General features: G+C 42.2%; 1 protein-coding gene across 2 annotated transcripts; it reads left to right on the forward strand.

Annotated features, from left to right (window-relative positions):
• Nucleotides 1-216: 216 nt before the first annotated feature.
• On the forward strand, nt 217-27,229 carry STAMBPL1 (STAM binding protein like 1). 2 transcript variants are annotated; one of them, XM_079976371.1, is made up of 11 exons: nt 217-475; nt 12,670-12,750; nt 14,146-14,363; nt 15,714-15,789; nt 16,284-16,379; nt 17,558-17,891; nt 20,364-20,488; nt 21,736-21,873; nt 24,020-24,132; nt 25,758-25,857; nt 26,905-27,229. In XM_079976371.1, the coding sequence occupies exons 2-11, from the start codon at nt 12,670-12,672 to the stop codon at nt 26,959-26,961; spliced, it is 1,338 nt and encodes a 445-aa protein (XP_079832497.1). In that variant the 5' UTR covers nt 217-475; the 3' UTR covers nt 26,962-27,229. The 2 variants fall into 2 exon arrangements, with proteins under 2 accessions (XP_079832497.1, XP_079832498.1); XM_079976372.1 differs by having other exon boundaries at nt 12,670-12,738.
• The last annotated feature ends 25 nt before the right edge of the window (nt 27,230-27,254 follow it).

A 27,254-nucleotide genomic window follows, 5' to 3' on the forward strand; every position in this document is an offset into this window, starting at 1 on the left:
GTGTCAGTCCAGCCTCACCAGGGCCCTAATTGCTGCTCATACTACCAACCCGCCTCTCAACTCTTCCCATTCCTGCCTGAGGCAGACTCGAGAGAGCTTTACCGCGCCTTTGCTTTGCGCCCCGCCCAACCGCGGTCCAGGTGTGAGCGCGCGCGTGCGCGCGCGTGGCGCCAGCCGGCTGTCTCCGCTGAGGGGAGCAACGGGCCCTTGGCTCAGCCACGGCAGCAGGAGCCCTGCTGGCGGCATTGCGCTCGAGAGCGGCGCTCGCGGCGAGAGATTGCGGCGCGCTCCGCCCCCGGCGCGTGTCACGGATTAGGCGAGCCGAGCAGCGGGCGGCGGCTGGGCTCGGCCCCGCTCATTGTTGGGCCATTGTGGCGGCGGCGGCGGCGACCGGCAGCTGCCGCCCCTTCTCTCTAGCCGAAGCCCTCAGGCGAGGCGGACTTGACGCGACTCTCCTGGCAGCCATGGCTTTGTGGTAAGCTGGCGCGCTTTCTCCTCTTCGAAGGGGATGGCTTTGCTGCAGAGAGATGGAGGGCGGCGACGGGGGGCTGCGGGGGGGGGTCTGCCTCCCGGAGGCGCCGGGCTGGGCTGCAGGCACCTTGCGCTCCCATTCCGAAAGGGCCCGCTCTGACGCGTTGACAAGGCGCCGACCCTCCGCCAGACAAACCTGCGTGCCTCGAGGGGCGGGGGAAGCCTCGAAGCCCTTGTCTTCCGAGTTCCGCCTCTTGCTGCCACAGCCGGCGAGGAATCTCGAGCTTAGGGCATCGGGAAGACGTGCTCCGTGGCTGAGGCTGATCTGACAGATCCCTTTCCCTGGCCATTATTATATACCGCGTTTCCCTAGAGCATCGCCGCTCGGGAACACGCTGTGCTGGAAAGGTGCTCTTTGGTTGCATGATCGGGGTGGAGTTGATCTGGACAACGGGGCGGGCGGCAGTTCCCGCCCCCTTTGAAATGTGACCGAAATGAAGCAGCTTCAGTCGTTTCCAGATGCCATTTGTTTTTAAAGGGACACTTGGAAGGGAGTGCACATTTCACAAACAACATTATAGAGATCTCTCTCTCTCTCTCTCTCTCCCCCCCTCCCTCCCTCCCTCCCTCCCTCTCCCCCACTCTTCTCTTTTTAAAAACAGACTCCACAAATCCCTTAACAGGCCCACTGGGATTTGCAAATCCACATAAGGATTTGCTACCCCATCCCCACCTCCAAGCACCCCTCTTTCCAGGTAAGTGGCGTTTGCCCTAGGGATTTTATTGCATCTGTACCTCAGACTCATTCTTCACTTCAGAGCTGCAGTTTTCTCTTTGCCTGCCCTCAGCACTTTCGCTGCTATGTTATTGATTCCCCAAGGACTTGCAGGTTGCATCAAGATGGCCTTGAATGCAATACAAATACCTTCTGGCGGTGGGGAGAAGAAAGCAATCAAGACAATAAGGTGCAACTGAGAAGATGCTCAGGGAGAATTCTCACCCTCTCTCTATTATAAATGGCTTTCCTTCTTTCCTTTCCCCTTTTTATAGTGAATACAGTATATGACCTTTATAATTTATCACGCCATTATATATATATTAGAGTTACTAATGTCAGGATTAACACAAGATTCTGTTCATACTTGGGTTCAACTGTAAATTGAACAGCAATTAGCACTCTACCAGGTTTTTGGCCTGGTAATTGCTCTTGTTCTAACAGGCACTTTCTCCAGGGGTGTGTTGAAATATTGCCCGTAAATAGCATTGCCAGAATATGAAAAATAAATGTCTTAAGAAAGTGAGAAAGGAGCAACAACTGTGTGAAATTGCGCTGTCTAGAATCTTGTATTGCCTTTCAATAGATAAAGGCTTGGCATAACCTGAACCTAGCTTGCTGTAATGTATTTTAGTAAGCCAACTAGATGTAAAATTGATTGTATTTTAAAATATTGCATAATGATGTCACATTTCTGGACTGGCTCTCCAGACAAAGGATAATTCATAAGATTAGCAATAAATAGGACTGATACGACTGTAAGAATAGATTAGGTCTTGAGAAATTCAGAAATCCAAGTTGAAAAGTGCTGTCAAATTCTAAATTGCTAAGAATGTGACTAGACAGCCACAGTTACAGATGTCATAAACTGGGATTCTAGTGATAGAAGCTTTTTTTTCTTTTTCTTTTTTAAGAAAACATATACTGTATCTGAATTTGGAGTTTTTGTTGTTGGGGCTGTTGGTGTTTAGACTATATAAAGCTGAAAGTTTTGCCAATATTTGCTTATTTTTAGCAGCTATGCTAATGTTCAGTGTTAGGAAACATTTTAAGATCATAACAAATTATATTCCATTGCTAAATGTGCTCGCTCAAAAATGACCTATCTCAGTAGAGCCTAGGAGCAGTTTACATAGTGAATCAGTGCACTGAAATCATGAGTTTAGTGAATTCTGATGGGGTTTTGAATGTGACTGAAAGTTGAGTCACACAACCCTCTCAGCATGTTACCATCCCCAGAGAATACTCAGCCTACAATGAGTTGACTTGGGAGAGCAGTGTGACTGCTGCTGGCAAGCACTGAGTTTGGCACAGTCATTTTAGAGAGTTGGTAGCAGTCATGTTTCTCCCCCTGGCCTAGTAACTTGTCCTCTTGTTTCTAAGTGGTACTTAATGCAGCAAGCTCTGTCTGTTTTCTAATTGGAAGTAGAAAGTTTTTATTCTATTAAGTAGTTGTTGTTGTTTAGTCGTTTAGTCGTGTCTGACTCTTCGTGACCCCATGGACCAGAGCGCGCCAGGCACTCCTGTCTTCCACTGCCTCCCGCAGTTTGGTCAGACTTATGTTTGTAGCTTCGAGAACACCATCCAACCATCTCATCCTCTCTCGTCCCCTTCTCCTTGTGCCCTCCCAACATCAGGGTCTTTTCCAGGGAGTCTTCTCTTCTCATGAGGTGGCCAAAGTACTGGAGCCTCAGATTCATGATCTGTCCTTCCAATGAGCACTAAGGGCTGATTTCCTTAAGAATGGATAGGTTTGATCTTCTTGCAGTCCATGGAACTCTCAAGAGTCTCCTCTAGCACCATAATTCAAAAGCATCAATTCTTTGGCGATCAGCTCTCACTTCCATACATCACTACTGGGAAAACCATGGCTTTAACTATACGGACCTTTGTTGGCAAGGTGATGTCTCTGCTTTTTAAGATGCTGCCTAGGTTTGTCATTGCTTTTCTCCCAAGAAGCAGGCGCCTTTTAATTTCATGAGTGCTGTCACCATTTGCTGTGATCATGGAGCCCAAGAAAGTAATTGCATATATTTTCAATTTAACAAGGGTGGTGCATGTACAGAAGGAAACCTCATGTACACATCCCTTGCACGGGTTGAAATTATGTGCTCAAAAGTATACAGTGGGCATGTTTTCTGGCTTTGGATCCTTCTGTTTAGATTCTGTGTAATTCCAGATATGGGACTGGTTACTGTACAAAGCACTTAACATTCATTTGGAGGAAGTGAACATAATTCATTTGCTACTTCCTGTGTTACCGATTGTGAAGAAGAGGATCTGTAATTTAGCTCTCCCCTCCAAACCCGAGCAGGTGATCTGAGCTGTCAGGCGTTGCAAAGTGGCCATCTGTTGGGTGGTTTTGTTGTTGTTTAGTCGTTTAGTGGGGTCCGACTCTTCATGACCCCATGGACAAGAGCATGCCAGGCACTCCTGTCTTCCACTGCCTCCCGCAGTTTGGTCAAACTCATGCTGGTAGCTTCGAGAATACTGTCCAAATATCTCGTCCTCTGTCGTCTGTGTTTGCATGGCACACTAAACCAGGGTGCTGAAGCTCAGGTCTGCAGACCAAATGTAGCTCATCAGGCTCTTCTTTCTGGCCAGGCCACACCCCTCATTGTTTCTACTTCATACCTTAGCTTTGTGCTGATAACACCAAGGTTGCAGGTTCGATCCCCATATGGGACTGCTTTATAGTCTTGCACTGCAGGGGGTTGAAGTAGTTGATCCTCAGGGTCCCTTCTAACTCTACAATTCTATTATTCTGTAAGTGCTTTTGTCATGTAGTTCAGACCAGCAAAATGGTTAACACTATTGTTAGTTTCTTTTTTAAAAAATATTTTAATTAATTTTTTTTCCTCAGAACAAATATCCAATATCAATAACATTCATTTTCCAATTTCTCCCCTCCCTATTGACTTCCCTCAGCTTCCATTTCTGGTTTATTCTGTCAAATGTTACATCCTGCTGTTTGTATATAGTATAATGTTGTCACATTGTTAAATTTCTTGTTCTCTGTAAATAAAATTGTAAATGTTTATTTAAAACCTGCCAGGGAGTCCATGTCTGTTTGTTTTTTCGTTTCTGCAAATACTGTATGTTGTAAAAGGTTCCCATTCTTTTTCGAAATCACTATTGTCCTTTTCATGCAATTTGGCCGTTAACTTTGCCAACTCTGCATCAACTTTTATTGCCATTGTTCTTTTGATGGTATTTCTCCAGTCTTCCAGTTTTGTGCTATTAAGATTCTTGCTGCTGTTGTCCATTTTTCTTTCAGTAGCTCTTAAATACCCAACAAACACTATTGTAAGTTTCAAAAAGGCTGATTTCACAGTCATTGCTGAATGTTAGACTAAGTTTTTAGCTAAGAGCAAAAAAAACCCAGTATCAGTTCCAGACTGCAAATGCAACCTCTGGTTAAGCAAAAGCAAGCACTTTGGAACTTCTTCTCTTGGGTGCATGAGATGGGAGCAGAAGAGTATGTGAGCCCAGAGTTTGAGGCAGCTCATTATGGAGTGCATGCATAATTCTAACCTGTAATCTAACACCAAGGCTGCCAACCTTTTAGGGGCTGTGAGCACATTTGCAAGCTAGAGAAACACACACACACACACACACACACACGGTGCATCCAAGCATACACCACAGCCTATTCTATTGGCTACAAGAGAGAAATCTGTGTGGAGAGGGGATAGGACCTGGTGGGCACCAGGGAAGGCCTTTATGCTGCCTGGGCACCCATGGGCACAACATTGGTGGTCCCTGTTTTGACGTGATGTCCTGATGTGCTCCAAATGTCAGTAACTGTTGACAGCCGCTGTATCAGAATGTTAGATTTTGATCAGGAAAATTTCTGGGTTCAATTTTCTGCTGACCCATGCAGTTCACTAGGTGACCTTGAGCTCCATCTAACCTACATCACAAGGTTGTTGTGAGGGTGATATCAGTTAAGTCTTGGGCATGTTGCCTTGGGCTCCTTAGAAGAAGGATGGAATACAATCTAATAAATAAATTAGATGGTTTTTTTATGGACTAGTATCTACTGCATATATATATATTTGTTTCACAAACCAGAACTGCATGTAAGCTGTTCTTTTTAAAAATGGGGGGAACTTCCCCCACCTCCCAAACAACATGTTACTTTTGTGTTATAATAAGGGTATTGCCTACCAACAGGCCATTGGTTAAAATCCCATTGCTCACATGAGTGTTATTAGAGGATACACCAGTCTGCTAGCTATGAGCGGATTAGGAGTGTATTGAAGTAATGGGATGCTTAGAATAATCATGCCAGTTGACCTTAAAGAAGTTTGTAGCAAACAAGCATATGGAATGAACTCTTCTCCATCAGCTGAAGGTCACCTTCTTTTGATACCTTTGCTCTGAGTCAAGTTTAAAAATCAATGGAATGGTTTACCTTGATACAGAGGCAGCATTCGTCAGTATCTTTTCTACACACAATAAACAACCAGGATAACCTGAGATCTAACTACTTCCCTCTTGAAGTAGTTCCCTCTATATGATCTGTTTTATTATGATTTTGCTACACACACACACACACACACAGAGAGAGAGAGAGAGAGAGAGAGAGCCCATAGTCACTTCTGAATAAGTATGCAGAGCATTGCATTGTAAAATCAACTAAACTGTTGTTAGAAAGCAGACATATTAAATGATTGTAATAAGATTTTACAGTACTTTCAACCGACAGAAGTGGTTATATATCTTAATCATGTTGTCATCTATAATGTAACTGCTTAAGCTTTCATGGAGCTAATCTTAGAGCTCACTTTGTACATTCAAATGCAGTTTGCTGCCATTTTAATGTTTGACATTTCTGCATAATTTGATGTGAATATGTATCAGTTGAATGTTTGTGTGCCTCTGTTTGCTTTGTGTTATTGATTTGGCTTGACATGTAGTCTACTTTCTTCAGTTACTAAGTTGCTGTTATTGTTATTATTATTAGCCAACCTTCCTACACATGCACTGTATCAGAAATTTGGTGTGCCCTGGCAGCATAAAAGGAAATAATTATCTCTGTTAGTCATTTGCCTAGTCATCAATGGGACTATTTACAAACTCAGAAGCTGCAACAGTGAAAAAATAAAAAAGTATCCCCAGTTCTGAAAAACTTATATGGATACTTATATAGTTACTTATATAGATAACCTGTAGCCACCTAGTTGACATTGCTCAGGAATTCTAAGAAACCAACAAATTGGTGCAGTTTTCAAAGGTTCAGTCTGCCAAAATGGCATCCATTTGTATCCAAACACAGATAAAAGCCTGCTACTTGATCGCAGGAACCATCATGCAAAATTTGCTTATAACATTCATAGCAATCAGACAAACAAATTTCCACAATATAGGTTGGAAGATGAGGGATAGGCACTTGATCAAATATACAGTATTAACTATGTTAAGATACATTAACTGTTAAAACAATAAAGTCATGAGCAGATAGGAAACTTATACTAATTACAAAAACAAATTAGTTAACATTATGATACAATTAAATTCATTTTTTAAAAAATATTTATTTATTCCATACGTTTATATCCCTCTTTTTCTCTGTGATGGAACTCAAGGCAGCATACATGGGCTTCCCAGGTAGACACTGACCAGGCACAGACCTGCGTAGCACAACCAAGGCAGCTGTCTCATGTGCCCTCAAATCATGCCTGGAGTCATTAGACAACTTGCTATAAATTTAAACAGTGCTAGGTAGGGTTTCTATAAACCGGAGCTTTCCAAACATTTCATGTTGGTGACACACTTTTTAGATGTGCATCATTTCGCGACACAGTAGTTCAGTTTTACTAGCAAAGCAGAGGTTAAACCAGGCATAGGCAAACTCGGCCCTCCAGATGTTTTGGGACTACAACTCCCATCATCCCTAGCTAACAGGCCCAGTGGTTAGCGATGATGGGAGTTGTAGTCCTAAAACATCTGGAGGGCCAAGTTTGCCTATGCCTAGGTTAAACTAACCCCTTTCCAGCTCCGGGAGGAGCATAGGGAGTGTTCATGTGGCACATTAATGTGTTGCGACACATGGTTTGGAAAGCTCTGCTATAAATGCTAACTATTCTGCAAATAGTTCTTCTTTTACTTTTATCCTGGAGCATCAGGGCCAGCCTTTATTTAAAATAAAATAAATTAACAACAGATATCACAGAGGTAATTCTCATTCCTGCAGCAAGCAAGATAGAATAATAGGTATTCTTTGGCAGTGGTCTTTGCCACTGATAACTGACTGCTTTCCTGTTCAGATACACCAGTGGTTTTCAACCAATCTTCCATGGAACCCTGGGGTGCCTTGAGTGATGGTCCGGGATGCCAGGGCAACACTGGCCTTTGTTCCTTTTTCCTTCCCTTCCTTCCTATAATGCCTTCACAGATCTTTAGCTCTCAAAGGCTTGCACAGCTGTTTGTTGCAGCATCCCTGCCTACAAGCTCCCCAGGCAAATGGTGCCTCTGGGGCTGGTTAGGGGGTGCTTCCCAGGCCCCTGTGAGGCAGTGTGAGGAGGCACCTCTCCTTGGGGCAGCAGCTGCTGCCTGGAGGACTCCCAAATAGAGGGGAGAGGGAAGAGGGAGAGGGTGCTGAGGGAACACTCTACAAGGTAGGGTGTTCGAAAAAGGGTGAGAGGCTGCCAGCTCTGCAGGCAAGGGCAGACATAACTGGGCTCTTGAGCTCCACAGGGGTGCTGTAGAAAGAATGTAGTTGGTCAAGGGAACTGTGGACTCAAAAAGGCTGAAAACCACCCACAATTACTCTAGGTGGCCAGCTGGAAAAAACTTTCCTTTCCTTCAAGTTTGCCCCTAATTGCTGCAGGGCCAGGAGGAAGAATCTCCATTCCTGCAATTTCTATAACCTCTTTAATTTCATTATGGCATTAAGCTGACACCTGTGTGGTGGCATCCCTGACTTCATGGAATCTTTGATCATATTTGACTGCATCTTTCGCTTCTTCTTTGGTGATCACTTGCAGCCGAGTAAGATTGTCTTCTATAAACATGGTTTTAAAAGTGAGTCTCTAAGTGACTGTGGAGGCCATTTCTGGATCCACAGGTCTTTCCACAGTGGGGACATACAGTAGGTTTCTGGGCAGGAGTTGATCATGGTGAGGGTTTGCCAAGCGTGCCTTCCTCTTAGCACTTTTCTCCCTTTTGTCCTGAGTTCAAGCATCTTCAAAACCCATGACACCTTTGGTAAAGGCTGTTCTCCAATTGGAGTGCTCGCAGGCCAGTGTTTCCCAGTTGACTGCATCTAATAATGGATAGTTAGTTGACAATATTTGATCAGTCAATTGACCCAAGTGGCAATTCTATAATTAAGCAAGGCTCGTCAGATTTGTGGTGCTTGGGATGTCTGGGCTTCCTCTATGCATAAATCAGACGGATTAGGCAGATAAAATGGCCACTCTGAGTAATGACAGCTGTTGCAGGCAAAATTTGCAATGGTGCAAAGCAGAATAAAACTGGAGAAGGTAATAGAAACAGGGCCAAGAGTGCAGGGGACAATCAGCTTCAATAAAGACAGCTGAGAAAAATAATATGCTGGGACAGTAAATTTGTCCACTGCCAAGGGAACTCTCCCAAACCAGAATGCCAAAGCTAATTTGTGTATTCTGCTTAGGACAGGCATGGGGGACAATTGACTGATCAAACAGTACCTGTTGAGCAGTCAATTAACTTCAATCAGTTATTTCATGCATGAAAATAATGCCTACCTTTTTATTGTATACTATGAGATTGTTTTGTAACAATGACAGAGAATAAAGGCTCTATTTCTGAGCCCTGCAAATGCTAAGTTACAACTTGCCCTGTAATTCCTTCTAAATGCATTCCACGCTCTTACCTTCCTATTAACCACATGACCTAGCTCAAGGGTGGCTAACCATTTTTATTTTTTTCAGTCAAGGGCCACATTCACTCTTGACCAATCCTCTGGAACAGGTATTGCTGCTCCACACACTTGTATGCACATCCAAAGGCACACTGCCTCCCTCCTCAGCTGATCCATGCAGTTGATGATGAGGTGGCCTCCATCCACCCCCATTTTTTTTGCCATAGTCGCCAAAATCAGTAGAGTATTGGGGGGGGGGGGGAGATCAGAAACGTTTTCTTAGAGGACCTGGATTAGAATGCCAAAGGGACAGCAAGGATACTCATCGCTAAGCATTGGAAAACCCAAGATCTACCCACACTGGAAGAATGGCAGATGCAACTGATAGACTATATGGAATTGGCTGAGATGACCGGCAGAATCAGAGACCTGGGAGAGGAGAGAGCTGAAGAAGATTGGAAGAAATTTAAGATTTATTTACAAAAATACTGTAATTTGGTTGAATGTTAAGGAGGATGCTAGATCATAAATAATTGAGCACCACTAAATTAGATGTAATCTGGATGATAAAGGAAATAGAGGAAAGTATAATTTTATTTTTTTTTTGGAGAATTATTAGACTAAATTAAATAATGAGACTTAAGAATGTAAACAAGTTGATAAATTGCTGGAAAAAGTTTTACAATGATGCAAGTGGGAGCGAGAGATGTGAGGGAGTCCAAAGAAGTTATGAAAAGATGTTATGATACATGTTATATTGTTTATTATTTTTGCATTTCTGTATTTAAAAAATCTCAATAAATATTTATTAAAAAAAAAAATAGAATGCCAAAGGGACAGTTACCCACCCCATCCTAGCTTCTCCTACTACCTAGATGCTGCACTGCCAGCTCTGAACAGTACAGGTTTGCAGTTCAGTAGGGAGCAACACACACAAGCAATTTCACATAAGTCACAAGTTCCCGTTTATCAGTGGACTATCACTAAATCCATTGGATTTGATGTGGTGAGGTTTTATCAAGTGCTCTGAAACAGTCAGCAATATAGTCAGCCTCCTGCAGGCTCTGTAGGCTCTGAGAGAACTTCGGTTTTCAGAATAGGTGATGAAATAATTATGAGAGATCTTTGGGGGCACTCTTTACCAACTCAGCTTTTTCTCTGCTATCAGATTATTTGGACACTGGGTGTTCAGTATTTTTATTATTTTGGAGGAAGATGGCACACGGTGAGATAATTGGATAATGTCAGCGTTGTGATAGCGGAATGACTTGAATTGTTATTTGGTTTTGAAAATAATGTGTCGATTTATAGACACAGATGTCTTCTGTTTAGGAGAAAGAGATGATGTAAATACATTCTACTGAAAGTATTGTTGAACAACCTATAAATAGCCTATCCTTCAACTCAGTTTGCCAAAGCCAGTTAGGCAGTCAGAGCAAGTTTTGTTGAAATGAAGGGGGCTGAGTGCTGGAGTTAGATACTCCAGTTCTATTAAAAGATGATAGAAGATGAATGCTTATTAAAAAGATTTTTCAGAAACTTTGCAGAGCTATTTTTGCACGGTCTACAGTTCCACCTTAGCCTGATCCTGTCAGATGCTATTTTGGAAAATAAGAATATAGGTTCATGTGCCACGATTTCTGTGGCTCCTCAGAGTGAAGGGAATGGCACTGAGATTGCATCACAAGAATTCCAAAACATGATAGTACAGCAGCTTGATAGCACTGTGCTGATAACAACCAGTAAGCACCACTGCATACAACAAAGCAAAATAATTTTCAAGCCCACCCTCCAAAATTTTGGGAAGATTATTGAAGTGCATATGAATTGCTCAGTTGGAATAAACCTTACTTTCATCTTGGGATAATCAAGTGATAATGCTGTTTATGGCTGCAAGGTGAAATTACTGCTTAATGGTCCAGAACAGTTGATAGATTTTTCATTAATGGGAGCTAATTGTTAGGAAGTAGTTAGAGAACGCTGAGTGTTTTGACTAAGAGTTAGCAGAGCTGGGAGCATTGCACCAGCCCTGCTAAGGGGGAAGACAGCTGATGCAAGAGGGGTATGTGCTGCTGTGTGTGCATGTGAAGAGAGAAAAAGAAACCACTTTTGGAACAGGGCAGGATACAAAGAGAGAAGCTGTGAATGAAAGGCTGGAAGCATTTTGAAGTGCCATTGCCTTTCCAGGGATCTGGTGTGGCATAGTAGATATTGCCTCTTAGGACAACCACTGCTTTCATGTATGCTCTGCTTGCATATTTGTACATAAGCCAAACATTATAAAAATCTCTTTCCCAAAGGAAAGCAAAACCTGGGAGGTGATTTTCCTGGAACTTTTCACCTCTTAAAGAATATGGAACAATATCAGCATGTAGCTCACAGTCCTAGTAAATTTGAGTTAGCATTTTGCATATGCTTATTTTTACTGGCTAAGATATCTATAGATAGCATTTCTGATGTCTGGTTTTGTCACTTCTCTAAATCTACCAGGGTGCAGGTGGAAGAACCAATGAGGCTTGCAAACTTGCCTGTTGATGTTACTAATCACGTTGTTCCTTTTTCAAACCCTGTGTTTTGTTTCTTTGTCTTCAAAGGGTTTATGCGGCTGGGGGGGGGGTGTTGTTGCTGAGCTCACAGGGCTTTTTTTTGCAGAATCAAGCTCCAACATGCTTGACATTTCCATGCTTGACATTCTGAGATAATGACCTTGGTTTATATGAAGAGAGATCTCAAGGGCTTTTCTGCTGAGTTAAGGTTATGTGAATCAGGTACAGGTATACAGTATTTCACTGGAGATGTGAATTGCTCCCCCCAAAGTAGTTAGTTCTACTGCTATTTATATGGTAAAAGGGATATATCAACAGACCTAAGGTATGGTGTATTAAAGACTGTCTACCAATGCATGATAACAGTGTATGTCTTGCCTGGAAAAAAGTAGTGAAGGAACAAATGCTTTCTTACACTTTACATATTTACTTTGTGCAGTAAAACAGAGAACTTGGCTCTTGCTGTAGTGCATTGTCACATATGATATATTGCTAGGAAGGAGCCTACCATGAAAGTATAGTTGTTTCTTTGTTTAGGGTGCAATCTTATGACCCCTGGGAGGGCTTGGGGCTGTGCTAGGGGAGGACCAGGAAATGGCTTGGATTTAAAACTATCCTAGTCCCCTGATGTGCCCCCAAAGCAGGGAAAGCTTGAGATCACGACACACACACCCCAAGCACTTTTTAGAGGGCAATAGCGCAGTGTGAGAGTGCGGCACTCAAAATGGCCACCATGATCTCACATGAAACAATGTGATGTCCCAATTTTTCCAGGGCAGTTGGTAGGTATATATCCAGAAGATATGGCTACCTTTGAAATACAGGTCAGCAAAGCCATGGTGCTTTAAGTACCAATCTATGGATTCATGATTCATGATTCATGATTCATGATTCATATTTCAAGAGACAAATGCTGGTTGGTTACAGCATCGTCAGTATATTTCCTTGGAACTTTGTCATTGGCGTGAGATGTTGGATGAGACTGCTGTTGAGCACTGTATCTTTTCCCATTCTATTTTTGTGGCTAGATGGAAGGACTGGAGAGGAACAGTAAGCTTGGATTGCAAGCACAAAGTAACATGGAACAACCATTCACTGTAAGTTCTTTGGTAAGTGTTAAGGGCTGATGCTTCACGATGCATGGAAAGCTGCTTATCAGACATGTCTGCTTGAATGGTGTGGATATTGGCTTGAGCCTGTTTTTTTGTGAAGCAAGCATCCCACTCAAGCTCAAAATACACCTTGGAACATGTTGTCCATCTTTCCAAAATGTATTGAGTTGGCATAAAATAAAAAAAGTTTATGAATGCTACTTCTTACCCTCCATCGGGTCCATAACTTTTTACTTTTACTGAACTCCTCTGATAATCATATCATTGTTGATAAGTTATCCTAAACCACTCCTTTAAAGCCTTGCTAGGCCCAGACATAATTAAAAATCACAACTTTTAAGGCTTGTGGTAGACATGACAGAAGATGTGGGGCTGCTGCTAAAAATAGGACCATCCTCTCCTCTTTTCCCCCTCCTCCATAATGTCTACTAATACATAATGTATGGTGAGACACTGTCACAGTGAGAGAATATCTTTGCTACATTTAAGTGGCTGCCACTTGGGGACACAGGGAAACTCTCAGTATGGTGGCCTGATGCCATGTGCTTAAACTGCGAGGACAAGGCAGAGATGCAGGACTGCTGTTTTCTTCAGCAGTCTTCCTTTCTCACTATACCTTTGCTTAAGCCTGAATCATGTCTCAAACTTCCCATATTACATTCCTGTTTATGAAAGAGGCTGAACAGAGTGGCTAAAGGTAAAGGGACCTCTGACAATTAAGTCCAGTCACAAATGACTCTGGGGTTGCGGCACTCATCTTGCTTTATTGGCCGAGGGAGCCGGCATACAGCTTCCGGGTCATGTGACCAGCATGACTAAGCCGTTTCTGGCAGACCAGAGCAGCGCATGGAAACGCTGTTTATCTTCCTGCCAGAGCGGTACCTGTTTATCTACTTGCACTATGTCCTTTCGAACTGCTAGGTTGGCAGGAGCTGGGACCGCTGACCAAGGCTCAGTGGTTTACACCACAGCGCCACCTACATCCTGTTTATGAAAGAGGCCGAACAGAGTGGCTCCGGTTGGTTTAAAAAGTGGCGACTGAAAGCTTTATGATTCTGACTTGCGTATATGCAAACGTGAAAGACAACATTTCAGAACAACAACAGCTGTGAAAAATATATCATAATGGGCATAAAGTGCACATCTCTTGCATCATTAAGCAAAATGATTTGGTTTTGAAAATGTGGTTGTGTCCATGTGCATGGAGTAGCTGGGGGTTGGTTTAATGGGATTTCTCCTCTACTATTTTGCAACAGCTCTGATGGAGCAAAATTGAACCTTGCTGAAACCATAGGTGGCAACTGCTAATTGTGGCTCAAGATTTCAGCTCGAGTTCCTTGGATAAGTTCAGTAACCAAAGTGAAATGCAATTTGTGCTGTCTGTTTTAACAGAAAAGGCTAGCAGCTATACCTGACCACACAGATGTTTCACTGAGCCCAGAGGAGCGTGTACGTGCCTTAAGCAAACTTGGTTGTAACATCACAATAAATGAAGACATTACTCCACGGCGCTACTTCAGATCTGGAGTGGAGATGGAGCGCATGGCATCTGTATATCTGGAAGAAGGAAACCTTGAAAATGCCTTTGTTCTCTATAATAAGTTTATAACGTAAGGATTGGTCTGAAGTTATGGATATCAACCTAATCTTAATTTTTAGAAATTTGAGCTAGGGTTCAAACTGAGATGAGGGATTTCTGCTGGGTGATTTAATCTTTCATGTTGCATTTTGAATACATCTGTGTTCCCCCCCTCCACAAACACACACACACACACACACACACACACACACACAGAGAGAGAGAGAGAGAGAGAGAGAGAGAGAGCAGCTTTTTATTTAACTCTTGTCATGCATCTTCAGTACAAATAACCAATGCATACCTTAATAAGCAGCCAGTAATTACAATGGCCACTATCGCCATGCCAACGACTAATTTCATTCTAGCAAGCAACCTCCATCAACTAGAAACTGCAGTATTTTGCCAGTAAATGGGGATAGGGAGCCCTGCCAGTGTTTCCTATAGAGTCAATAAACTAGGCTGCCAGACCTGCTTCTGTTGCTGAGTCACTATTCCATCCCCTAACCTGCGAGTGAGTGAGTGGAAGCTCGCTATGCCATTTTTGAATTCCCTTTGTGCACCTGTGCCTGCTTCTGGCACTCTCTTGGCAGAGTCTTTTTCCCTTCCCCAAGCCCAGTTTTGTTCCCAGACATACTTTAACACAATAGGCTGCATTATGGATGCAGACAAGCTGCTTTCCATGCTGCCTTCTCATTCACCCACCCCCACACTCACATCTGAGAAAAGGAAACAGAAGTCTTACAGCAACTATGTGTTCTGGGGAAAGCCATGTGAGAAGTTAAATGGGAGAATATTGAAGCTCAGTGGTGGGTCATAAGCTTTTCACTCAGAAGGTCCCAGCCTCAGTCCTTCAGTCTAAATGTTCACAACTATTCAGACTGGGACACCTGCCTAAGTTTTGAGAAGTTGTTTTCAGTTGAAGTATTGAAATAGTGCTGGGCTAGTACTCCCGAGGAAAGAGGCAAGAAGAATTGAAATGGAGGGAAGAGAAGGATTGAAAAATTGCATTGTCAGTTACAACAAACAAAGTAGGTACACCAAAGGATAGTTCTAGTGTTTTGTTTTATTCATTATCTATAGTTCTAAGCATAGCATTGACTGCAATTGAGAAGCATTATTTTTCTAGAAGAGCTGCGTGAGAATGAGTGGCACTACAGCATAGTAAATAGTAAACCAATTGTGCACTGAGAACCGACTGTAGAACTGCAGTGTTGTAATTTAAAATCCAAAGGTACAGAAAGCTGCTGTGAATCAAAAAAGGAACACTAGGTCCAGCCTCATACGATTTATGCAGCCAGCTTTTGTCTCTGCAGGAAAACAATGGTGTTGTGGATATTTCTCAGACATGCAAGGTGGAAAATGTGTGTGTCTCGTTTTCTAGTTTGTTTGTAGAAAAGCTGCCCTGTCATCGAGACTACCAGCAATGTGCAGTTCCAGAAAAACAGGATATCATGAAGGTAGAGTTGCTTTTTTTAAAAAAATAAAAATATCAGGCATTTCAGAGGACTTCTTTTTCTTTTCATGAACCAATAACAACAGCACCACCAGCTCTGCTAAGGCATTTGGGCTCTAAAAGCTGATGTTTCCATCGGTGCTGAGGGCTACAGTATGAACTCTGGGTTTGGAAGCCATGTTCTCCTATGGAGACCAGACTTGATACATTTTCTCGTGATTAAATTATGTTAGCCATTTTACCAAGGCAGCAGTGCCATCATGACCTTTGAAATCTATCAGTAGCAAACACAAAGGCAGTTAAGGCCACTGAACAGCCATGTCAATAGAGGCTGGTTCATAGCTCTGAGCCTTAATTTTTTTGTATTTAATTTTAATTTTATACCAATAGACAAATTGGTTATGAGATCAAGATGGTGATCTGGAATGGGAGGAAGGCAAGTATTTATATGCATGCATGCACTTATTTATTTCTTTATTTTAATTCTCTCTAACAAAGAAACTGAAGGACATAGCTTTTCCAAGAACTGATGAATTGAAGAAGGAGTTGTTAAAGAAATATAATGCAGAATATCGGGAATATATGCAAGACAAGGTAAATTCCACCAGAACATTTATATTGTATGTGTTTTTAATTATATGTGTACGCCATCATCAATATTCTGTATAACAAAGCTGGCAAATATATAAACCTTTAGTAAGGAACCCTATAGGTGAATGATATAATTTATTTAGCTTATAAACATTTTGTGGTAGTGGTGGTAAGTAACACTGTTACTATTGATGATAATAATAATAATGTTAAAAATGAACAAAAAGTGAAACTGAACACTAACGTATCAGCTATCTATTGAGAAACCAAAGTCCTTTGTTACCTCTTGATCCATGGAAGTGTTCCACTGGATTGATGCAAACCTTTCCTCCATCCCCCGGCAACACAGACACACACAAGTAGGCAGCTATGCCCAAACAACATGGGTGCCAAGAACTGTACGGCCCACAGGCAATGCATCCATATTCTGCACTGTACTATTCCTTGCCAAAAAGTTTGGCCAATAATCATAGCCAGCTATAAACATGTGTCAGTTCCTTGGCATTATTTATTTTTGCCATTATTCACTTCCTATGCTTGTGCTCATAGAGGAAAGGATCCTTTCCGAGGCCCAAAATATGCATAATGGTGGAAGACCTACTAAATGAAAAGTTCTCATTTTCACTTGCAAAACAAGTGTGGGTGGTGCAACTGAAAGGGTGAGAGAGCTATGCAGCCAGGAGCAGGGTATTGGACAGTTTACCCAGAAGTCTGTTTCTTAAGGTCCAGTACCAGAAGTAAGCCCTGCAGGGGGAAAGTTACAGGCTGAAGGTTTGTTCAGCATTCTCCCCATCCCCATACACTCCTGGCCTTTAAATAGTACAGTGGTACCTTGGGTTAAGTACTTAATTCGTTCCGGAGGTCCGTTCTTAACCTGAAACTGTTCTTAACCTGAAGCATCACTTTAGCTAATGGGGCCTCTTGCTGCCGTCACGCCGCCGGAGCACAGTTTCTGTTCTCATCCTGAAGCAAAGTTATTAACCTAAGGTACTATTTCTGGGTTAGTGGAGTCTGCAGCCTGAAGCATATGTAACCTACAGCGTATGTAACCCGAGGTACCACTGTACTCCACTTTATATGTGAATGGGACAAGTATTTAAACAATTGGATCTGCCATGTCTAATGTGGTTTGAACCACTGTGGGCAGTACATTGGATTTTTTCATGTAATATATTTTTCAGGGCAAATGCAAAGCTGAATTACTCAAGAAGCTAGAGCAACAGAAACTGATAGAAGCAGAGAAGAAGCGGATTGCACAGATTCGTCAACAGCAGCTGGAAACAGAACAGTTTCAGTTCTTTGAAGATCAACTGAAGAAGCAAGAAAGAGCCCGTGATGAGAAAACTAAGGATAATTCAATTACATCTGAGCAGACTGATGGGAGTACGTTATCGTCATGCACTGCAACACATCTGAATAATTCTTTCCCCACAACAATTGCAAACAAGAGTGATGGACAGTCTCCTCCCATAAGTCGGGCCTTAAAGCCAGCTGCTACTCTAAGTGCTGTTCAGAGTAAGAGAGCAATTTTGTTGTTCTTGTCTTCTTCCCGTGTTATTGCACTGTTAGACTCTATAGCCAATTGTGTGGCTAAGGTTCGCAACAGGTGGCATCCAATATAAATTGGAATACAGTGGTACCTCGGGTTAAGTACTTAATTCGTTCCGGAGGTCCGTTCTTAACCTGAAACTGTTCTTAACCTGAGGTATCACTTTAGCTAATGGTGCCTCCCGCTGCTGCCGCGCCACTGGAGCATGATTTCTGTTCTCATCCTGAAGCAAAGTTCTTAACCCTAGGTACTATTTCTGGGTTAGCGGAGTTTGTAACCTGAAGCGTATGTAACCTGAAGTGTATGTAACACGAGGTACCACTGCACATGAAAGATTTCACCTAAAAATCTACACAATGCCAATGATTAAAATCCCAAACTGTTGAAATATTACAGCATAGAGCATGTTCTGAAACTTTGATACACACATAGGTATCTTTTATCTGGTTAGAAATGTGTTTCCACGTTCTGGATGGGGAACTCTGTAAAGGTTGCCCAGTTACTCGTTCAGACCTCCATTTGAACTGAGTGGTTCTTCCCTAAAAAGGAAAAGCCATGAATAAATAATTGGCAGTTCAACCTAACGAAGGTATCCAAGACAATACCTCACTCATGATATGGAAGTCAAGGTGTGCTTTATGTTGTGTGTTTGTGACTGACTTCTAGTATACCCTATTCGTTGGTTTGCTGAAGGGAAATATTTGGGTCTCAGATCTCCCTTCTTTCAGGCTTCCATTCACGTACAGTGGTGCCTCGCAAGACGAAAAGAATCAGTTCCGCGAGTCTCTTCGTCTAGCGATTTTTTCGTCTTGCGAAGCAAGCCCATTAGCGGCTTAGCGGCTTTTAGCGGATAAGCGGATAAGTGGCTTAGCGGCTTAGAAAAGGGGGGGGAGGGGAAAAAAGACGGAAAAACTTGCAAGACATTTTCGTTTTGCGAAGCAAGCCCATAGGGAAATTCGTCTTGCGAAGCACCTCCAAACCGGAAAACCCTTTCGTCTAGCGGGTTTTTCGTCTTGCGAGGCATTCGTCTTGCGGGGCACCACTGTAGCTTGCATTCTTCCATGCCCCTAGTTTACCTTCATAAAGCTGTTTCTCTGTATTCCTCATCACTCCTTTCCCTTTAACTTTAGCTTTTTAATTCACTCAAACCTCTAAACCTCTTTGAAACCCTGATTCTGGAACTATGCTTCCAAAAGTTCAATAAATTCTGTTTAATAACTGCTCGTTCATCCTGGAATGTTGCCGAACGGCCCAAGGTCAGCTAATGACCTTCATGGTTGAGCAGGGATCCCAAACCAGCTTTTCCACCACATCACACTGGCACTCAAATCCTAAAATGCACACACCAAATAAGTGAGACTGCAGCAACTCTAGTAGCTGTCCAACCTATATAGCTTGTGATATTTTATAGAAATTTCAGCCTCTCTTTGTTGCATAAGCCATTTGCCATAAGTAGAGGGCAACAGAAACAGGCGCAGAAGAAAATCACTGCTAGAAATGGGACAGTCACTTGCAGTGTCTTTATATCTACCCTGAATTCTGACTGTAGCTAGGTAGTGTATAAATTTCCAAAATAAATGAATAAATGCAAAATAAATTATTAAAAAATTAGCCTCCAAATTTGTACATGTATTCAAGTCAGTCAAGCGCTTTTTAAATTGTATTGTATAAGAGCATTTTAATACTGTAGACTTCTGCATAAATGTAAAAAGGTAAAGGACCCCTGGACGGTTAAGTCCAGTCAAAGACGACTATGGGGTTGCAGCACTAATCTCACTTTCAGGCCGAGGGATGTTTGTCCATAGACAGCTTTCCAGGTCATGTGGCCAGCATGACTAAACTGCTTCTGGTGCAATGGAACACCGTGACAGAAACTGCTAGGTTGGCAGGAGCTGGGACTGAGCAACAGGAGCTCACCCCATCGTGGGGATTCGAACCACCGACCTTCCGATCAGCAAGCCCAAGAGGCTCAGTGGTTTAGACCACAGTGCCACCCGCATCCCTTACCTTACCTTTAGGTAAAGGTAAAGGTACCCCTGCCCGTACGGGCCAGTCTTGACAGACTCTGGGGTTGTGCGCCCATCTCACTTAAGAGGCCAGGGGCCAGCGCTGTCCGGAGACACTTCCGGGTCACGTGGCCAGCGTGACATTGCTGCTCTGGCAAGCCAGAGCTGCACACGGAAACGCCGTTTACCTTCCCGCTGGTAAGCGGTCCCTATTTATCTACTTGCACCCGGGGGTGCTTTCGAACTGCTAGGTTGGCAGGCGCTGGGACCGAGCAGCGGGAGCGCACCCCGCCGCAGGGATTCGAACCGCCGACCTTTCGATCGGCAAGCCCTAGGCGCTGAGGCTTTTACCCACAGCGCCACCCGCGTCCCTTACCTTACCTTACCTTTATCTCTGCATAAATGACACTCTTACTCTCTCTCTCTTTTTAGACAATGTAGCTGAAGGGCTGCGAAGTGTGGTTCTGCCCAAGGATCTTTGCCACAAATTTCTGCTGCTAGCAGAGGCAAATACAGTAAGAGGAATAGAGACATGTGGAATTCTCTGTGGAAAACTGGTACAGTTGAACCTTCACATTTGTATGGGGAAGGCACTTTTGATAGTACTGTATTTTCCTGTAATGAACTGATATCAGAGCAAAAGCAGATGTGGAGTGTAAGTGTGCTACATAATTGACTTTACTTCTCAGAAATTCTTACTGAACTGTGGTCTGCTGTTTGCCTTTTGGGGGAGGAGCATAAATCATTGATCTTAGGCAATGGGAAGCATGTAATGCTATTAAATAATTCTGCTGTGAAGTTAGACCTCCACTAAAGGATTTTTTGTAATGGTTTTCATGAAACACAAATGATAATTTGTTGCAGGAAAACCAATATTAAATATAGTGGGAGCTAATGCTGTGGCATATCAGATTCTGAATATCAGATTTTGTGTGTATGTATGAGTGGAGAGAAATTATAGCAAATATCACTTAGCTATTATTGCTTGGATTTTGCTTCCTAGATAAATAATGCACACTGTTGCCTAATGTTCACTTTACACCAATAGTTAACTGCGAAATGGTATCTGAAATACGGCTGATATAGAAAGTACTCAACCTGGCACACAGGGGAAAACATACACAGATATTAAAATAATATATATTCTGGCTAGTAAGAAGATTAAAAAAAATTACTGCATTGTGAAACCCAACCCTATCTATGTTTACTGAGAAGTAAATTCCATTCGCAAGTGAGAATAAGATTACATACTAAGAAAAGGTAGCATTTCCTGCCGTATCTTTACATAAGCATGGCACACACTGGCTGTAGCTCAGTGCTTTTAATGCAGAAGGTTCCATGTTCAGTACCAGGCATTTGCAGGTAAGGGTTGTGGAAAAGTGCTGTCTGTATCCTTGGAGTCACTTCCAGTCATAGCTGTAAACTTTTCCCTTTTCTTGCGAGGAATCCTATTCGGAATAAGGGAATTTCCCTTTAAAAAAGGGAAACGTTGACAGCTATGCTTCCAGTCAGTGTAGAAAATGCCGAGCTAGATGGACTAAAGCTTTGACTCAGTTAATATGGCAACTTTCAATCTTCCCTTTAAATGCTTGTCCAGGTATATAATATTTTAATATCAATGTTGACCTCCGTCATTGCTGCTTTGTCTGTTACTGTGATGAACCTGAGTATCGCTTGTTGTAAATCAGCACAGCAACTATGATAAGAGCACTAAAAACTGATCCGGTTGGTAATGGTGATGGTTCTGGGGGTCGACGTTCGGTGCTTGTTCCCAAAGCTATCTTGCCACACTTTTATTTTACAGACCCATAACGAATTCACTATTACTCATGTGATAGTGCCAAAACAGTCTGCGGGGCCAGATTATTGCGACATGGAGAATGTGGAAGAGCTGTTCAGTGTTCAAGACCAACACGATCTCCTCACTCTGGGCTGGATCCATGTACGTATATACATAAATATGCTGTGGATCTCAGTGAAGAAATAGGCAGAAGACATTCCTTACAGAAACAATATTTTTGGTAAACTATTCTAAGGGTGTGCAATGGGGGGTGGGGAATTGGTTTTGTTTTTAAGCCGGCGTCCTTTTTGCTTTATCTTCATTTTAGTTGCATTGGTTTATTTCCATTTCACTCTGGTTTAATTTTTCCATGGATTTCAGTGGAGACCCATCTTGTCTGCTACTGCCTGTAACATGACACATGCACTGACATTTGTTTTTCACATTCGTTATTGTTTTATGCTTGTCGTAATGGAAAGTGAAAGGTAGTGCATTCAGTTTGTTTTCAAAATGAAAGCACTATCCCTAGACTATTCCTCCTTAACCTTTCTGCTACCCACATGTACCAAGTGTTCTGTAGCCCCTTAGGGCACTGGAAATCTTTCAACAAGTACAGGTCTGTCTACTTTTGTTGACTAGATCTTCAGATTTGTTATGCCTACACAGAAGTGCTTATGATAGCAGGGCATATTGTCATCCCATTTTTTTAACAAAAAAATTCTTGTGTGACAGAAAGAGGCAGATGCATCCTTTAGGAGACATTATAAGTACTACTACTGCTACTGCTACTAATAATGATAATGATGCATTAAAAATATATATTCTACCAGTTTAATTAGGATACCATAAACCAGGACATGTTTTGAGCTTTAATTCAATTAATTAAAACATTTGTTTAAAATATTTTTGCTTAGGCAACTCTATCCAGACACGGAGATGGTTATGTGTTTTAATCTTTCTTACTGTTAATTGTCATTATTTTAAACTGATTTACTGATGTACCTTGAAACTGTTTAGATGTTTTATTATAAATAAGTGGTATGCAACTGTTGTTAAATAGGCAAATTAACAAATAAGTCATTAAATGCTGCAGCCATACAAAAAAAAAAAGGCATTGCAAGAATATATATAGCAACTCTAGGTAGGTATAGACACTGATCTTTTCAAAATTTAAATAGCAGTCACAGGGAAACAGTGACCAGGACTGTAGGGAGAGAAGACAACTTTTTCCCCAACACAGCGTTCCTGATTAAAATGCTGGTGTTATTTTGCAAATGTACCCCCGCCCCCAATTGGCCCTGGTAAATACGACTAACTGGCATATACTTTCAATGTGCATTCCCATTCCATATGTCTCACTTTCCTTTGAGTAGAGGTGGGCGCACATGCTCCCAGACCTGTTGCTCAGCATTTTGGGGTTTTTTTTATCATGCTATCAGTGTTCATACCTGCCCTTAGTGTTCCTGGCAAATGTTAGGCCTATATTTGAGTGCTGTGTGCTGCCTGAAGGGATCCATACAGAACAGAGCACATGCAGAAATCGAACGGTGACCGCTGAAGTATGTTCAGCTCATGCCACGTTCAACCTCAAAGCCAAAGAAATGTCCTGAACAGTGGCTCAGGTGAGCTTGCCAGTTGGACATGTGCCAAAGCAATTAAATAATCACTTCAGTATGTGCCAGGCATTGCCTCCCACATCCCCCAATGCCTTGAAAAGTTCTGCAAGAAAACATTTGCTTGGGGACTTCCCATCCCATTTTGAGGGTGGAGTTTAAACTTCAGTCAATCAAGGGGGAAATTCCTCTGGGGAGGCTGTTTTGTGATTGTCACAGGAGTCAGGCAATTAGCACTGTGCACTGTTTTTTCAGCTACAAACAAGAAAGACAGATTACATCCCCGCCTCCTGTACATCAATCGTTTGTATGTCTGACCAAAACAATGCAAATTTTATACCTATACCTGCCAATTTAATTAAATTTTCCATGTAGTAGTTTGTCATTTTCTGCCCCTATTTCATGGTCAAAGGCTTTAGTTTTCTGTTCCTTTCAGTAATTTCCCTTTCCTTACCAGCCCACCTATGGTGCAGTGAGTAACTTACAACCTTTGCTATGACTTTGAAGCACCCTCTTTGCTGATGAGAATTGTCATGCTGTCTGTTTGGGTGAAGGAAATAACATAAACGGTTGCTAGAAAATCATGCAACAAGCCTTCAGACTAACTATGATTTCTCCTTGATTGTATTTGACCTTGATCTGTTAAAAAAAAAAATCCATCCACTAAGTAGACATTTTCCTTTCTTTCTTTGTAGACACATCCAACACAGACGGCATTCTTATCCAGTGTTGATCTTCATACACATTGTTCTTATCAGCTAATGCTACCAGAGGCTATTGCAATTGTTTGTTCACCAAAACATAACGAGTAAGTTATTTCTCTCTCTCTCTCTCTCTCTCTCTCTCTCTCTCTCTCTCTGACTCCATCCATCAGCAATGTTCAGAAAGATGTCTCTGTAATCAGCAAACTACAGAACTACAGACAAAGTGAAGGATTGAAGTACAGGGTTGAAGTACAGGTTTGGACTGGAACTGTATTGTAACTTGGACTGTAACTTAGACTTAATTTTTATTGTTAATTCATATTGGCAATTTTAAGTGGCAATTTAATTTCAGGGTCCCTGTTTTCTTTTAAAGATTTTGATTACTGTATATACTTGTGTATAAGCTGACTTTTTCAGCACATTTTTAATACTGAAAAAGCGCCCCCTCAGCTTATACTTGGGTCCCACTTACTGTTTGCTGCCGCTGCTAGTGCCACCGCCGCTCTGCCAAGCGTGGCTCCTGTGCTTGCCCTTGCAAGCGGCAAAGGCTGTTACTGGCAGAGGAAGAGGAACGAGCAGCCCGAAAGCAGCCCTTTGGGGCTGCTCCTCCACCGCCTTTGCCGCTGTCGGCATTTCCCACCCTAGGCTTATACTCGAGTCAATAAGTTTTCCCAGTTCTTATGTGGTAAAATTAGGTGCCTCGGTTTATATTCGGGTCTGCTTATACTCGAGTCCATAGAGGTCCACATGCATGCATATCCTCATCCACTCCTCACTGGAGGCAAGTTACTGCCTTGGGTAATTTTGTGCTATAGGCATTTGTTTTTTTAACTCAGTTTATTTGGTGGGAATGTTAATTTGTAGGCATATTTATTTTTTGGTGCAATTTTGCTTTACTGTCATGGGGAATGGAAACAGGGAAATAAGGAGATGAACTTTATTTCAAGTGTTGAGCATAAAACTTGAACATACAAAATACGGCATTGGACCATGTAGCCCAGTGTGATCTCGTGTGGTTGGCAGTGGCTTCTCCAGGGATAGGTTCCAAAGCAAGCATCTCTGCCAGCTTTGTTACTTGATATCCTTCTAGTTGGAGATTAAATCTGAGTCTTTTTAACATGTAATGTGCAGGTGCAGTCAACCTTGATGGATTAAGTTAAAAATTAAATGCTTAATCAACTGCAATTATTTTAGTCTGGTTTAGGCAAGTTCAGAATTTTCCACAGCAGGATCTACTTTTTGGATATTACTCTGCTCATGATGTCACACTGGATGCAGTGTGGCATCATTTGCATCATGTGTGTCCAATACGTGAGGCAGCAGTTACAATCCTACATATGTGATGCAAATGTGCTACAGAAATGACCCATTTCATCACTAGGAGAGAGGAAGTATCCTCTTCTCTGGTGAAGGAACCCGCTCTCCTGCTGGTGCATCATCTATAAATACAGTTGGGCAGAGCTGGATTAATCTTAAGCAACTTTTCTTTCATAGGAAGCTGTTACAGTTGCTGTATATACGTACCTCTTCTGCTACTGGTGCTGCATAGAATTGAGCTGTCCGTGTCTTAGTCCTCAGGTGTGAGCTTAAATTGAAATGCTCCTCTGGCAAACTCCCTAAAGTTGCTCATGCATCTGATTTTTCACACATTATTGAGACGTACATTTTATTTTATTTTTTGCTCTGTTCTGTTTGCTTCCTTGGACATAATACTTTCTTTGCTTTCTAGCACGGGAGTCTTCAGACTTACTAATGCTGGCATGTTGGAAGTTTCTGCTTGTAAAAAAAAGGGCTTTCATCCACATACCAAGGATCCTAGACTATTTAATGTAAGCATTACTTCTCAACAGTTTGGCTGAGTATGTCTGTCTGTCTATGTGTTTGTTTGTCCAGCACAATGTCTTGCAGGAGTGAATTCCATAATTGTGTGAGGAAGCACTTCCTTTTCGTCTTCCTTGAATCTCCAAGAGGGAGAGAAGCTTCTCCCCATCCACTCTCTCTTGTCATGCCCCTGTAACTCTTTTTCACATTTAACAAGCCCCCAATTCTGTAACCTTTCCTCAAAAGAGAGTTGTGCTCTGTCATTCTGGGTGTTCTCTTTGTTTGTTTCTGGAATACGCAGAACTCATCTAGAAAGTGGGAGAGAGGAAATGTGAATTTCTCCTTCTCCTTCCCCTTCCCTGGAAATGTTTATTTTTGCCTGGTGAGGAAGAAGCGTAAACTGCATAGGTTTATATATGCAGCCCAGCTGCTCTGAACTAAGTTAAAGTGTACTCTCTTCCATTTCACCCCATTGTTCCTGCTTTTTGGTCACAATTAAAGCACTAATTTTCCAACATCACAGACACCAAACATCCACTTTCATAAGGCTGCAGGAAAAAATGTGGCTGGTCTTACATTGACCAAGATGTGATTTAGGCTGTATGCACAGCATTCAAAGCATATAAAATGTCCCCTCTCCCCCCACAAAAAAGCATCCTGGAAACTGTAGTTATTTAAGGGTGCTAGGCATTGTGCATTGTGAAGGTTAAACTACAGTTCCCAGAATGCTTTGGGGGAAGTCATGTGCTTTAAATGTATGGAATGTAGGCAGCCTGAGACTGGGGAACTACTGCCTCCAATTTGATGTGTGAGTTACAAGAGATGGCAAGGCAAGGATGAGGAGGGAGAATGCTGCTTTATGGGCACCATGGTTCTTTTCCTCTGAACCAGCACTAACCTCCAGGAGAAGTACCATATTTTCAAACAGAAATGCTTTCATGATCTGCTGTCTCTTAAACAGCATGTTCTCGATTGACTTCAGAGGCAATTTGCCTCTTGCAGCAGATTCCTCACCGACGTATATCCGTGATTGATTTTGGCGACTTCTTTTGCAGATATGTAAACACGTCGCTGGGAAAGATGTAAAAATAACTGTATTGGACCTGAGGTGATGTGGATGGGAAAACAAACCACCTCAAAAACAGCTGCCCAAAGGAGAACATGGCTGCCAGATTTTCCTACAGTGTTTTCCAAAAGTTACTGACATTTTATATTTGTACATTTTAGATTTAATAATTTGATATTTATTGCCCTTTCCCATTTTGAGGTTATTTTGTTGTTCTGTCATGATAGAGTTCATGGTGGCATTCAATCAGGATATGTTATTATGCTGAAATACTATGAAAATAAAGTGGACTTGAAACAGTGACAGTGATGGAACATTTGCAGTGCATCTGAATTTTCT

The sequence above is a fragment of the Podarcis cretensis genome (genome assembly GCF_951804945.1).
Source record: "Podarcis cretensis genome assembly, chromosome: 5".
NCBI classification, from domain to species: domain Eukaryota; kingdom Metazoa; phylum Chordata; class Lepidosauria; order Squamata; family Lacertidae; genus Podarcis; species Podarcis cretensis.

Excerpts from the sequence above, each read along its gene's own strand:
- STAMBPL1 (XM_079976371.1), top strand. The coding sequence starts at position 12,670 with ATGGAAGGACTGGAGAGGAACAGTAAGCTTGGATTGCAAGCACAAAGT. Across the intron at positions 20,489-21,735 it reads GAATTCTCTGTGGAAAACTG|ACCCATAACGAATTCACTAT; the intron begins GTACAGTTGAAC and ends TTTATTTTACAG. Across the intron at positions 24,133-25,757 it reads TGTTCACCAAAACATAACGA|CACGGGAGTCTTCAGACTTA; the intron begins GTAAGTTATTTC and ends TTTGCTTTCTAG.